Source organism: Heloderma suspectum, chromosome 4 (assembly GCF_057233095.1).
Source record: "Heloderma suspectum isolate Gila_16-S chromosome 4, 16-S_ref, whole genome shotgun sequence".
In the NCBI taxonomy this organism is placed as follows: Eukaryota; Metazoa; Chordata; class Lepidosauria; order Squamata; family Helodermatidae; genus Heloderma; species Heloderma suspectum.
Window position 1 is genome coordinate 194,943,174 of NC_139461.1, and position 15,254 is coordinate 194,958,427.

At 42.9% G+C, this 15,254-nt stretch overlaps 1 protein-coding gene across 1 annotated transcript in view; it reads right to left on the reverse strand.

Annotated features, from left to right (window-relative positions):
- Positions 1 to 15,254, reverse strand: part of BCAR3 (BCAR3 adaptor protein, NSP family member) — a 195,204-nt gene that overhangs the window by 148,756 nt on the left and 31,194 nt on the right. The window contains exon 3 of the mRNA XM_084851785.1: positions 10,348 to 10,462. Coding sequence (XP_084707911.1) covers positions 10,348 to 10,462 — 115 coding nt within the window. The remainder of the gene's footprint in view (positions 1 to 10,347; positions 10,463 to 15,254) is intronic.

A 15,254-nucleotide genomic window follows, 5' to 3' on the forward strand; every position in this document is an offset into this window, starting at 1 on the left:
TTACTTCCACAATGGCAACAGGATAGTGTCCTCCACCAAACCCACGGTCAGGAGGCTAATTTAGGGGGTGAGGCAGGCCGGGCCATGTGGCACACACAGTTCTGTCCTCCAAGAGAAGCGAACGTCCAGGAGGCTCAGAAGGAACAGATGGGGAGCTGCTGCTACCTGAGATGGTTTGCTCACTCTGCCTAGGCTGGTCCTGGGCTGCTATTAATAATGCAGGAGTAGGACAAGTGCAAAAGGCTGGTAGACCTCTTTAGGAACCATTACTGTATGCACAGCATGATTTAAACTAGGGCACCTCTAAAAATAAAAAATTCCCAGGTGGTGGGCATACACACACTTATAAATCACCAAGTCCACTACATATTTACACAGGCAACCATAAGGACATAACAAGAACCCTGCTGGATCAGACCAAAAGTCTATATAGTCCAGCATCTTGTTTCCCACAGTGGCCAAGCAGATGACTATGGGAAGCCAACATGCAGGACAAGAAGGCAATAGCCCTCTCCTGGTGATGATCCCCCAGTAACTGGCATTCAGAGGTATGGTTCCTCTGATCCTGAAAGTAGCATATAGTGGTGTATAGCCGCCAGGACTCCTAGCTATTGATAGTAATAAGCAAAGGATTAGGCTTGCTTGTATTTTGCTGAAAAATCCAGTGACTCTTATAAGCACACATCTATTTTATACTCTGGAATTTATTTCCATATATAAAATGTAATGTATGAAACAGCATTGAGTGTGGAGAAAAGGTTCCTCTGTTTCTTGTGAATGTATAGATAGCTTTGATGTACATTCAGTGAAAACATTGGGAATTAATTCCCAAGGATCAGGTAGAAAGTAACGGGAAAGACCTCTGGAGAGCTGCTGCAAGTCAGAGAAGACAATATTATGCTAGATGGACAAATAGTCTGACTTAAGGCCCCTTCCTTTTTTCCTGTGGTTGTAAGCTGGTGACCAAGTGGTTGCTGCTCATAAAATGTAAAATATGAACAAAGCCTGAAGATATACAGGTCTAAAGCACTAAATAAACCATACAAATACCAGAGTGTTGAATGTACATATTGGCATCATATGACTGTTAAGTGCTCATATTACTGTGAGTAAGGCAAAAGAAATTAATACCAACCATCCTTGTAAAATAACTGAGTGATACATAATGATGATCATTACTCAGATCATATAATCATGTATCACCCTTAACCTCCTTAGAATCAGGCAGCGTTGCTTCTTATTCATTTCTTCCTTTTTTCAGCTGAACACTTGGAGTTAGAAAATGATAATAAAATGCAGGAAGATTTTGCAGTTTTCATAGTTCTAAGGATGGAACAACACGTCATGCTTGACTCAGGGCTGCCAGTGAAAATGACACTCCCATGTTGAATTCTCTCCCTGCACCCCCATTCTGTGATAGGCACACTTACCTGTATCATCATGATGCCATCACATATTGTGTTTCCCCATTTTTCTCCCTCTCTCATAATACTAGAACCTGAGTTCATCCCATGAAGCTGATTGGTAGGAGATTCAGGACAGATAAAAATAAGTACTTCTTCACACAGCACATAGTTAAACTATGGAATTCGCTACCACAAGACATAGTGATGGCCACCAATTTGGATGGCTTTAAAAGAGGGTTAGACAAATTTCTGGAAGAGAAGGCTATCAATGGCTACTAATCCTGATGGCTGTATACTCCCTCCAGTATCAGAGGCAGTATGCCTATGTACACCAGTTGCTAGAGAACATGGGTGGGAGGGTGCTATTGCACTCATGTCCTGCTTGTGGGTTTCCCATGGGCAGCTGGTTGGCCACTATGTGAACAGAATCCTGAATTAGATGGACCCTTGGTCTGATCCAGCATGGCTCTTTTTATGTTCCCCTCCGCAGCTCCAAGTCACAGGCTGATACAGGTGGGGGTAGCTAAATGCACAACATGACAATGTCATGATAGGGAAAACATAATGGGGAGAGAGGGAACAACTTGATATGGGAATGTCGTTTTTGGCAGCAGCCCTCTTTTGATTGTAACATGTAGTTCAACCTCTGAAATCTTCCTGCCCTGTTAACTGAAATGGCCACCGATAGCATTTTGCCTTGTAAAATAGATTCCAGCTCTACGATGGATATTGGCATCATCTGATGTCTCCAATGGCTGACTTTAATGTAGTGAATCCACATGTTAATCGTTTAAAACAAGGCATCAGTAATATACACTGATGTTAGGTAAGAGATGGACAGTCAATATATGTAACAATTGGTAGAGGGACCACAGATGTCTGTGTGTTGTTAAGGGACAGAGATATTTCTGTCCTGTTAAGAGGCAAATTTGTTATTTATATATATTCCCACCTTTGAAAGATGCATGGCTCATTATGGATCCCTCTGTGACATTATAGAACTTTATACAAGAAAGAAGATACTTCTGACAAGAACCAAAACTGCAGCTGAAATTGCTTCTACTGTTTTCAGAAAGAATACACAAATGAATAATAGCTTCTCTTTGTGTGTGATAGACAGATGCCAATGATGTTTTTCATTCAGTTTGTGATGGACACAACAAGGGTAAAGATACATAGAGCTCCAAAGAAAACAAATAAGTTGGAATACACAAAGGACAGGATGGTAGGGTCATGTGTTTTTTAAAGAAATCTGGGTCCATATTGCACATAAAAGCCAGGCCCGTCTATTTACATTTATGGCAACTAAGTCTGCACATCCAGCTCTTCCTTAAAGGTGACAGGATGATCTAAAAGTTTCCAGCTCTGGTAGCTGTCAAGGACAGCCAGAGGACCACACAGGTACTGATAGAATCTTTGACTGAATAATAATGCTATGGAAGAATCTGAACTGGAATTTTCTGTCTGCTGGCAAAGTGACCAGAGATTTGGCTGAATTCTGCAAAGCAAATAGAGAATCAAACACATTGTAGACTAACAAAAAAACCTGGCTGGGATCATGAGGATTTTAAATGTCAGCAGAAGAAAAGGCAATATTATTGGCTTGCTATGACTGTTTACTTCATTGCCTATAGCAGGCATGGACCAACTTCAGGTCTGTGGGATCTACTTTATTTTTTGTTAATAACTAGAACCCTGAGATTCATCAACTGAAGTCAAGTGCACAGTAGTGGGGGGGGGGGGAGCCAGATGAAAAAATGGTGACTCAGGGGGCAGAGCCAACAGCCAACAGCAGAGAATGTGTGGCCTACAACTTCCATCAGCCCTAGCCAGCATAGCCAATGGTGAGGCATGATGGGAGTTGTAGGCCAAAAAATCTGAAAGGCCACACCTTGGCTACCTCTTGTCTACAGCATCCCATAAGCCATACACCATGATGTCCTGCATACACAAGTACAAACCTACATCTGGGCTACTACAGATCAGTGATTCTAACAGCATACTTTTTTTGGAGGAGGGTAGCCTTTTGTTGTTGCTATTGCTAAACTGCTGGGAACCAGAAGCTTTAGCCAGCCTACTGCAAATCATCCAGAGATCTACCAGCACCTCTCAATCTGCTTTCTGCTCACCCCTGGTCTAAGAAAACAATTCCCAAAATATGCTACAATTCTAGCAGTACACTGCTGTTACTTGGGGGAGGGGGGGTAGAGATTTTAGACATTATTTTTGCAATTTTTTGAGAGATGTTAGGCTAAAATAACCCTCTCTAACCTAGCTTTTGGATTCAGGTTTGGTTTCACTCTCTCCTTCTGCAGTACTAGTAGAACTTTAAGCGAGAAATTAATTTTTGTTGTTGCAGATGGAAGGCTAAATGAAAATAATGTGATGCTCCAGGATAGTCCAAATAATGAAAAGCAAGTGTTCCCAGAGAAACTGATCATGCACCCTTGCTCCTAGACACAGCACTTTATCCAAGGCAGACACAAAACAAAAACACTTGATAATAGACTGGAGACCAGAAAATCGCTACTACTGTGAAAACAATAGTACCACTGTGAAAACAATAGCCTGTAGTCACATTTAACTGACAGATCTATACAGAAGCAAGATGCCATGCCCTTTGAATATGATGGGCCTATTTCCTCACCAGCAATCCTGTAAAACAAGGAATAGATGTGGTTCAGTCTACACTCTGTAGTTCAGTTGTATCTAAAAACTGGGAGCAGAAACTACACCTGGAATTGTTTCTACTGTTTTCACTAAGACACAAACCCTCACAGCTTCACAGTCAAGTTGGAAGATCCTAAACATCCTCATTGGCTGGCACTAATTTACCACTCTCATCTGCACATGCTGGCATTGGATGAGCAATTTCAGAAATTCCCACACATTACCGATAAAGAAGGGAAACATATTGCAAAGTACTATAGCACTCAGTCTAGCTTTCTATATTCTCTGGTACAGGGAAGATATAAGGCTCCCTAACCATGATTAAGAGTTTGGGAGCAGGACAATTTTTCCTGACTCTGACTTGGATTCCTGCATTGAGCAGGGGGTTGGCCTTGATGGCCTTGTAGGCCCCTTCCAACCCTACTATTCTATGATTCTATGACATTGACTGTGAGCAATCCCTTCTCCTCCCCTCCCCTCCCCTCCCCCATGCAAAATTTCCCACTATACTCTCAAGCACCATGCCCCAAAATGAGATGTTCAGGCCACCATTTCCTCCTAAGAATCAGAATCCAAAAGGCCTCTCACCACTCTGACCAATTCTGCTGGGCAACTCAGTACAGATGCAATGGCGCCGGAAAATTAAGGGCATCTCTACACCAGCCTAAAATCCTGCATTTACAATGGGGCTTTCTACTTCCGTTTTAAATGCAGGATCATGACTCCCTTTTTCACGTGCTTCCTTTTCCCCCTCCCCTTCCCCGCTCCCCCTCGCCATATCTGAGTCTTCCATTATCTTTCATTGATCTCGCTCCTCTTCTTGCCACTTTTCCTCTTTTCATGGAGGGAACTCAAGTGGAACACAATGGGGTAATTTGATAGTTATTGTCTGTGATCTATTTAAAAATGGAACAAAGGGCATTTAGTGCAGGAGATGCCCTGGAAGATGATGGCGTCATGTAAAGAGCCTGCAAACTTCTGTGAAGGATAAAAGCTCAGTGTGAAGAAAGCCTAAGATTTCTTTGCCACAGTCACCACCATGAAATAAACTCTAGCCAAAGCTAGGTAAGATTCATCAAGATTTTTTGTTCACTGTTCCTCTAATCATCACCTCTGCACTCAGGTATGCTTAAAACAGCTCTTTGTACCCTAACAAACAAAGTCATCGTTGGCCTCAAAACAAAACAACAAATAATTTTCTGCATGCCTTGGGTCTGTATATACATTTGAGGCTATGCACGATGTTGAGGACGAATTTTTAAATGTAATGAACTTTCTATGGAAAAAGAATTGAATGAATAAATAGTGTCTACAAAACATGCAGTATCACTTTTGATAAGGCTTTAATTGCTGAGGTACACATTTTTCATTTTTCACTTATCTCCAAGGACTTTGCTATGATTACATGTTTAATTTTTCAAAGTTCTCCTCTACATTCCTGAGGAAAGCTCTTGAGTTTGTTGATCCTAAACTGGGATTAAAGTTACAGAGGATGTCACTGTTCACATTTGTTTTTGATACAGCTTTTTCTGTGATTTATTTTCTCAGTTTCAATTGCTCCTTTCAGTAAAGTTGATGCAGGGTCACAGAGCAGGGCAAAAAGAAGGATGAACTGCTGGTAGGAAATCTTGATCCACACTTTACACACAATCACAACACTACTACGAGATGAATTCACCACTGATGGTCTCTTTCAGACCCACAAAATACAACAGGGTGCAAAGCAACTTACAACTCTCCATAAGATTTGTAATACAAATATCAAACCCATATATCAAAATGTTAACTGTGGTGCAGTTAGGTAATATTAGATTCTGGACTTAATTGTTTTATGGGGGTGGTAGGGTGGCCACTTATTAAAAAAGAGCATTCTGATTTGCATAACATTTGCATATGCTAATGTAGATATACAGATGCACATTTAGACAAAAATTATTATAATTTAAATAGAAATACAGTTCATCTCGCCATAGTGGGGAAGACATTGACCAGGGGACCTGCCTGCCTGCTCAGTCTCCTGTCCGGGTGCTAATTGCTGATGGACAGCTTCAGTGCTCCTGCTTTCCCTTATAATTCTTTATAATTAAACCAGACTTGGACTGGACAAATACAGGACATTTTCAAATGGAGGACTGTCTTCTGTAAAGTAGAACACATGGCCACCCTAGGTCCCCCCTTATTTAGATTATAATGTATATTTACTTCACTTACTTCAAAATGTGGCAATTCAGCCCTGCTGCACTTGAATATGTGCACATGAATGTGGCAAATCAGCCCTCCTTCTGCCAGGTGAGACCCTTGATATCTGCCCCAAAGTCCTGCCCTGACAGTGCCACTGAATGCTAATTTGCATTAAAAAAAATACCGCTCTTTCACATTCAGATTTATCAGACTTACTTCAAACGCACAAGAGAGGCTTAAAGGTAATTTAGGCTATAATACACTTATCTGGAGGGAAGCCCCATTGAACTATGTGGGGGTTACTTCTTCGTAGACATGCATAGGACTGCACTTAGGCGGCAATCCTATACCCACTTATCTGGGACTCAGTGAGACTTACTGGAGGGAAGATATGTGTAGGACTGTACTGCTAAGTGTGACAAAATCACAATACTTGCCATATGGAGTTTATATTAATGTTTATGTATCTGCAGCGTTAAAAAGAACCCAGGTAAGTTAGGGTTAGCTGTTTGGTAGAGAGTGAGTGAGTGAGTGAAAAGTGGGAGGGGCGTGTGTGTGTGTGTGTGTTTGAGGAGACTGAGTTTATAAAAGGCAGGAGCAGACAGTTTGTTAGACAGGGTTTGGGGATAGGGGGAAAAGGGCCTTAGGCTTTGATGAAGCTACATCTAGATAGTGGGGATGTGGGAATAGGAGTTAGAAGGGGTAGAATAGGTAGGGTAAGACCGAGAACTGAGTGATTAATTATAAGATATAACATCTCCTGTATTAAATAAACTTTACTTTGTTTTTGTAAATTATAAAATCCCACGTCTTGTTCATCTTTCTGTGCTACCAACAGTGTTCATATTTTCTGGGTGCTTCTCCTGGTTGGACAAAGGGAACCAATCAGGCATATTGGGTGACTCTTTGACCTGGTGAATTTAGGGGCTGAAGCTTGTGGAACAGTGAGGACAGCTGTCCCAAAGCAGAGGCAGATGGGCCTGAGGGAGGGTTATGTCACACTAAGCCTCCCAATGGAAAACACTCTTAACAGCAGAATCCTAAACACACTGACCAGGAATTAAGTCCCATTGGACGGTTAGACTGCCATTTAAACAGCATGCGATTACCTTTCTAAATAAACATGGACTGTTGTTAGAGAACTGAGAACTCCTTTGTGATAACATTTATGTAGGTATTATTTATTTATCTATTTATTAACATTTATATACTGCCTTATTTGGTAAAAAGCCATTAAGGCAGATTCAACAATTCAACAAAAAGCCATTAAGGTGAACAACAATCTAAAACAATGACAATGTAAAACAATTTTCAAAAGAACTTTAAAACATTAACTACATAATTTAAAAGGCTAAATTAAAAAGATGTGTTTTCATACCCTTTCTAAAAGCCAAGAGAGTGGGAGGCCAATAATTGAGTGAGAACTTTCCACAGTTTGGGGGCGACACAGGAAAAACCCATTCACATGTGCCCAACAAACAGGCTTCTGTGGGTAATGGCACCCTCAAAAGGGCCTTTCCTGCAGATCTTAGTATTCAGCCAGGTGCATAACAAGACAGGCAGTCCAAAACATGCCAGCCAAGCTAGCAACAACAGCAGTTCCCAAGGAGTTTTGTTGTTATTATTTAGGGGAGCTCCATTTAAGAGCCATTGTATTCTCTTCTTCCACTATTAATCGCCTCTAGCCTGACATTTAATAAAATTCAGAATCTGTGGGTGGAACTAGATGATACAAGAAAAACAGAGGGTTACCAACCCTGTGTTTTCCTCATAATTCATGGGCTGGGGTGGGGAGCACTTCCAGGGAAGAATGGGTGGACAGAAGGGGGTTGCTTAAATATTCCCACCTGACAATTTTCAATTACCTCCCTCAGCCAGGCTCCAAAACAGTGAGTGATGGGGCTGTGTGGGTGCAGGGGAGAGAACGGGCTTACAGGAGAGCAATTTGCAGGTGAGAATCCACAGGCATGAGAGCAGCTAAGCACTCCACTCAACCCATCCCTTCAACCTAGGAGTCCTCTACAGTTCTTTTATCTGACTGGCAGCAGCTATCAAGCATTTCAGACTGGAGTCTCTTACCCAGCCTTACCTGAAGATGCCAGGGTTTGAACCTGGGACCTTTTGCATGCAATGCACATGGTCTTCCCCTGAGCTATGGCCCTTCCCCAAACTGTTGAGATGAATCTAGCAGTTTTCATTGCAAGAGAGCTGGATAGGCAGAAACGGTCAGGGATGCTTTTAGATGCAGAACGTCCTGACTTAGGCCAGAGGGGTGGGGCTTGTGGGTGGAACTAAAAATTACCATGGCAAGCAGCATCTCCATCCCCACATTTGTCAAGGTAAAAGATCCTCTGCCATCCCACAGCATCTGTCCCGACAATGTACATTTTTGGAAAGTCCTTTTACTCTGTTGTTTTTCTTAAATTTGGCCCCGAGGCTGTGTGCTCCGTCCCCCTGCATTAAATCCTGGGCATGCCTCTGTGACCTGGCTGTGACCTGCAAGCGATGTGGTCAAGGGGTGGGGCCACCCCTTGTCCCCCCCCATTCCCTCTTTTTCCCCATTTGCAGTAGGGGAAACTTTCACAATAAGTAGCCTCCTTTTCCCAGTCACAATAGCAGTAGCACTGTTTAATTGGCAATAGCGGAGTAGCCTGTTTATATGTAGCACGCACTAAAGAATACACAAAGTTGAAGGAGAAAGGGCAGCCAGTAGCAGGAGCCTGCAGCCATGGTATTTTACAGTTGTGTTACTGTGATACACCTACAACTAAGGAATACCCACAAGGGAAGGAGAGAGGGCGGCCAGCCTCAGTATTTCACAGTTGTGCAATACACCCACAACTTCGCAGTCGTGTGATACACCTATGGCTAAGCAGTACCCAGAAGGGAAGGAGAAAGGGTGGCCAGTAAAGCAAGGGAGCATTTACAGGGCTGGGAACAAACCTCCCCAATCATGGAATCACGTTGGGTCGCCCCTTCAAAGTAACGCAGCAGTTTGCTTTTTCCATTCACAGGTAGCAGCCGCTGAATTATTTGTGCCTCCATGGGGTCACCAAGAGTCGGACACGGCTGAACGACTGAACAACAACAACAACAACCCCTTCAGAATAGTCCCCCGTGTGTGTGATTTTCCTGTGTGTTTGTGGAGAGGGGGAGGAGGCTTAGTTCGGGTTGGGGAAGCAGAGGCATCAGCAGCCGCCACCACTGCTGACTCCAGAGTGCTAGGAGAGGGAGGCAATTCCAGCCCTTTCTCTCCGTGCAGGACCTAGGCACCTCCTGTCTGCCCACCCATCAGTTTGTCCCTGGCCTTCAGTATTGCTGCTTGACAGCTGGTGGATGCGAGGGGGAGAGGTGTAGGGTAAACTATCCAATATTACTCATCTCTTCCATTAAACGTCCCTGAGCAGTGAAGCATGGAGAGGGGCAGGGAGCAAGCCTCTCTCATTGGCTGAGCAGCATCTATGGGGTTGATGACATTCACTTCTACTAGTGGGACTCTGCCCATCCAACCACAGAGAAAGGCGGATTAAAGTGCAGTATGACCTGTCAAAAGCTCCTTTTAAAGTAGTGTTTATTCCACATTTTTTGCTTTGTGTGTCTGGGACGGACCAAAAGCGATTTCATTAAAATCCTGATAATACCGGAAGCTTCTCATTCTGTTTCTATGTAGACTCCCCACAAGACTGCTCTTGGGAACCCCTGAATTCTAGGATCAGTTTGGCAGGAGGTGTCCTATATTCTAATGTTACATCTCTCTTTTAGATTTTGAATGTAACGCTTTGACTATGTCTGAGAACATTTGCCCCATAACACTGATGCCCCATAATGCTGAAGTTGTTATTGCTAGATGGCACCAACTGTATGATGGACTTTGACTACTCCATAATAGATAGTCACTGTGTGGCCAAAAATATCTTGGGCTCCCAGATCACTGTAGGATAATAAAGTGATCCTCCAAGTACACAGAGATTGACCATTCCTGTTCTGGTGCATGCTGCTTACACATTCCTCTTTATATTCAAATACTTTCCACCACTCCAGTTAGATTATAAGTTCTTGATTTGTCAGTACCATATAACAGATCTCTTACCTTGTTTTCTTTCTACCTCTTGAAGGATCAAGATGTTAGAAACGATGTGTGTCCGGTGGATTTGATTCTCAACTCCCATTTTCTTAAGTTCAGCTTCAGTCAGGTGGAGTAAATCCTATTACAGACCCAATGAAAGTGAAAATGGCTTAGAAAATCATAACTTCATTCATGAAAAAATATAGATTCTTATTTGTTTTCTAAGCTAAATTGTAAGATTAAGGCTGCAACCCAGTGCACACTTTCCTGCGAGTAAGTCCAATTGAACTCAATGCAGCTTACTTCTGAACAGACGTGTATAGGACCTGCACTGCAAGAACATATTTTCATGATATCTTAGGTCTTCTTGCTAATTTCTCCCTGTAGACCAGAAGGATTCCATAAAATGTCATAATCAGATAGATGTAATTTAGTTTTCCAAGAATACACTTGCATTAATTTATGTACTTATTTATTACACTTCTAGTCCACTTTTTGCATGTTGCCTTAATTCAGGGGTGGGCAACATGTAGCCCAAGGGCCACATGTGACCCCCATGGCCATTTTTGCAGGTCCCACCTGTTCCTCTGTAACCACTACTGTGAGTGCTGAATTTGCTGCCATAGTGGTGGCAGCAAAAACTGCTGCAATTTTGCAAGGAAACAAAGCATGCTGGGGAACATGCGCCTTGCTTGCAAGCAGAACCACACTCCTGCAAGCCTACTGCAAGCCCCACAGAAGCGCAAGACTGCTTGGAAACAATGCACCTTGCGGGGACAGCAAAAAGCACCATGCTTTTTCCTGCCAGCAGCAGAGAAATTTGTCAGTGGCAGCCGCAAATTTGGCAGGGATGGGGAGCGGCCCTTGATGGATTCTGGGGGTCAACGCAGGCACCCCAACACTGCACGTTGCCTAACCATGCCATAAGTAATTGCAGTAGCACTTGCAGTGGCCACAACTACTACAGTAAATCATCCGCAATGGCAGTGATTGGCAGCAGCAGCAGTGGGAATCTTGAGGGCACAGATAAGACTTGGGGGCCACATGTGGCCAGCAGACCATGTGCACCCCTGCTTTAAATCTTGACTTCTGGGGAATCATGTAAACAAAGGGCTCCTAGTATATCAGTTCCATCATCTTCATTCTTCTCCAGTGATCATCTCAGTCCACTAAGATCACCCTATGCAACTCACGACCTACCAAGCTGAACACAACCCATCAGCCACGGGCAGCGAAGGCTGGTAGCACCTATTTCAGTGGGGTGGTGAATCACCTCTGGGTTTCAGTCAGAACTTTAAAGGAACTATCCAAGGTGCTGAAGCCATTTTGGGGCTAGGTTTCAGCACTCTAGATAGCTCCTTTAGAGTTCTGACTGGTTCTGACTGAAACCCAGAGCGGATTCACCGCCCCACTGATATCGGAGCCACCAGCCTCCACTGGCCACAGGCATGATGACCTTCCAGATTTTGCCACCTGCCTAAAACTATTTTTAGTACCTCTGTTGGATCGGATTTTTATCTATTTTAATTATCATTTTTATTGTTTATAACTCCAGCATATGATAAGGTTTTAAAATAGTTCTTGGGATTTATTGTTGATTGTTTAAAATTGGTATATTTTTGTATGTAACTAGTTTTCTATTGTGTTATTATATTACACTTTTAGGGGTTTAATCTTTGTAAACTGTCCAGAGAGTTTTGACTGTTGGGCAGTATAGAACTGTAATAAACGAAATGAAATGAAATAATTAATATAGTAATTAATTAATTCTACTAATTAATACTGTACAAGTAATTCATTGCCAAAATAGGATGCTATCAAAAGTTTCAATAATTCGTTTTTAGTGTGCTACTTTACCGCCTTTCCAATAATTGAAAAGCAGAGTAAGAAGCTCTTTCAAGTCATCATCCTTTATTTTGCTATGCTTTGTCTGAGGAGCATTAAAGGTGCATTCTTTGGAATTTACTTTGATGGAAGGTGCTCTTAACCCAGAAATCTATTGTGGTATCTTTTACAAGAAATGGCATCTCAACTCTAGAGCCATAAAGCACAGAATCACGCCATTTAATTACGGACAATGCATGGCAACAGCCACCTGCAAAGAATTTCTATTTTTAGATCGTACCACAGTCTAGAAAACTTCATTGTTCTCCTCGACCCCTGAAATTGGTGGACTGGACAAAGGCGTTACCAATTAATTTATGGAACCCCCTCCACTTAATTTTTTTACCCTCCATTTCATTGATAACATCATTTCTAAAAAGTTGGAACATAATGGTAGACTGGTACATTTGAAAACATCTAATTGTGTACAATTTGGTATAACACTGTTAACATTTCTGTGAGAACCAGGATGTTGTAATGGGGGGGGGGTGATCTGTGGCCCTCTAGCTGTTGGACAGCTCCCATAATCGCTGTTCACTCACAATGCTTGCTGGGGCTGATGGGAAATGGAATTCTATAACAACTGGAGGGGTTCCTCACCCCCTTTTGCAGTGGCTAAAATGTTTGGTTTGCATGCGGGAAACTCGGGTTCAGATCTCCACAGTTCTATCCAATGTTACTCCTACTTTGAGTAGACCCATTTAAATTAACAGGACTTAGACTGAGATCAGATACAACCAATTCTCAGCTATGAAGTTGTTTGGGTGGCCATGGGCATGTCAGCCCCTCTCAGTCAAATCAACCTGACATGAATGTCACAAGACGAAATGTACTTTGGAGCCAAGGCAGGACATTCAATAAATAAATCATCTTACAGACGATTGTTACTTTGGGCCCAGAAAAGTAAACACACTCCAGATAACAATTTCCCATAACATCTCCAATGTTAGATCAGAGTATCTGTAAGAAGAGCCATGGCTCAGTGGCTTTGCATGGAAGAGATCCCAAGTTCAATGCCTGGCATCTCCAGGTGGGACTGGAAAAGACTATTGGGCCAAAGTAGACATTACTTCAAAGATGTAGCAAGCAAGAAACTATATCTTTGTTTTTTTTTACTCTAGTATAATCACAGGAGCCCTGATCCAGATTGGGACCCTAGCATGGATGTTGGGGGGCTTTAACCCTTTGTCTCCTCTGTCCCCACTGGGGTCCCAATCCAGATCAAAGCCTCATGCCTGAAATTGATACTGCAAAATAGCGATCCATTAAACCAAATGGGGCAATATTTTGTGCTATGAATTGCAACCACGGGGCGCCGGATCCGGATTGGGACTGCAGTGGGGGAAAAGGGTTACCACCACTCCACATCAGGGTCCTGATCTGGATCAGGGCCCCTGTGCTTACACTAGAGCAAAAAAGAACAAAACTCATAGCTGCTTGCTACATCTTTAAAGTAATGTCTGCTTTGGCCCTCAAACCCTGAACAGCCACTGCCAGTTGGCATAGAGAATGTTGAATTAGATGGACCATTGGCCAGACGCAGCATAAAGCAGCTAAGTTCCTAAGACAAAATGACTAACACGGGGATTTAGAAGTATAGTTGCTGATTTAGACAGTTCCACTGGCACTGAAGCTGTTGTTGCTTTGCTTCATCTACGCTTGATGCCTGCAAAACCTTTTATCTGCAAGAGCTCTAGTTGGTCCCTTGGTTCCTAAGAGGAACACAGGAAGCTGCTTTAAAATGAGTTGCTCCGTACTTTTCTCCACTACTCCCTGCGTCAGGGCTGCCAGTGCCAACTGGGACAATTTGCCATGGACCCCTGTAAAATAAGAGCCCCCTGCCTCAGCCCCTCTGTGTACTGTTTGCCCCTGTCCTGGTTCTACAACATTGTTCACCAGAGCCACCACACACACACAGGAGTCCTGGTGATGGGCTGTGGCAGAGCCCCCAACATCACATCTCCAGGTGCCATAAACCCTCTAAGCTGCCCTGCCTTCCCTCCCGATATGCTTTCTTCCTAGTTGGGGTCCTGAAGATTCTTCGTCATTCAACTACTCTATCTTCTCTCTGCCTGGTAGGGCTGCCACCAAATCATATTTCCAAAGAGGGACACTTTGACTATAATCCCACACAGAATTAAGTATGTTTAAGCCCCTGATTTAAACTACTTTAAACACATTTAGCTCTGTGTTGGTTTGTGGCCACAGAATTTGTGACATTTAACATATGAGACATCCATATCCTCGTATAAATATAAAAATAAAAGTTAAGAACATAAGAAAAGCCCCTCTGGATCAGACTAAAGGTCTATCAAGTCCAGCATTCTGTTTCCATGGTGGCCAACCGGAAGCCAACAAGTAGAGCATAAGTGCAACATTACCCTCCTGGTTGTGTCCTTCAGCAACTGGCATTCAGAGGCATATTGCCTCCAAGCCACAATGCCTAGTAGCTATTGGTAGCCTTATGTACACTGAAAATTATGTACATTGGTGCTTCGGTACTCTGAAACTGGGACAAATGTTAAACTAAAGAATGTCTAAAAACTGTAACAGACTTAATAATAGTTCTACACAACATAATGTAGGCTTACATTAGGCGTTAATCATTTTCTATGCTAGTCCTGGAGCTTAAGATCCATTCCTATGCAGAAAATTCCACGTAAATCAAGCTGGACTTCCTTCAAACTAGACCTATTGACTAAGGGCATCTCTACACCAGCCTAAAATCCTGCATTTACAACGGGGCTTTCTGCTTCTGTTTTAAATGCAGGATCACAACAACTCCCCTTTTCACCTGCTTCCTTTCCCCCCACTCCTTCCCCCTCTTTCTCCCCGTATCTGAGTCTTCCATTATCTTTCACTGATCTCACTCCTCTTCTTGCCGCTTTTACTTTTTTCAGGGAGGAAACTGAAGTGGAACACAATGGGGTAATTTGATAGCTCATTATCTGCGATCTATTTAAAAAACGGAATAAAGGGCATTTAGTGCAGGAGACGCCTTGAATGATCACGACGTCATGTAAAGAGCCCGCAAAATTCCGTGAAGG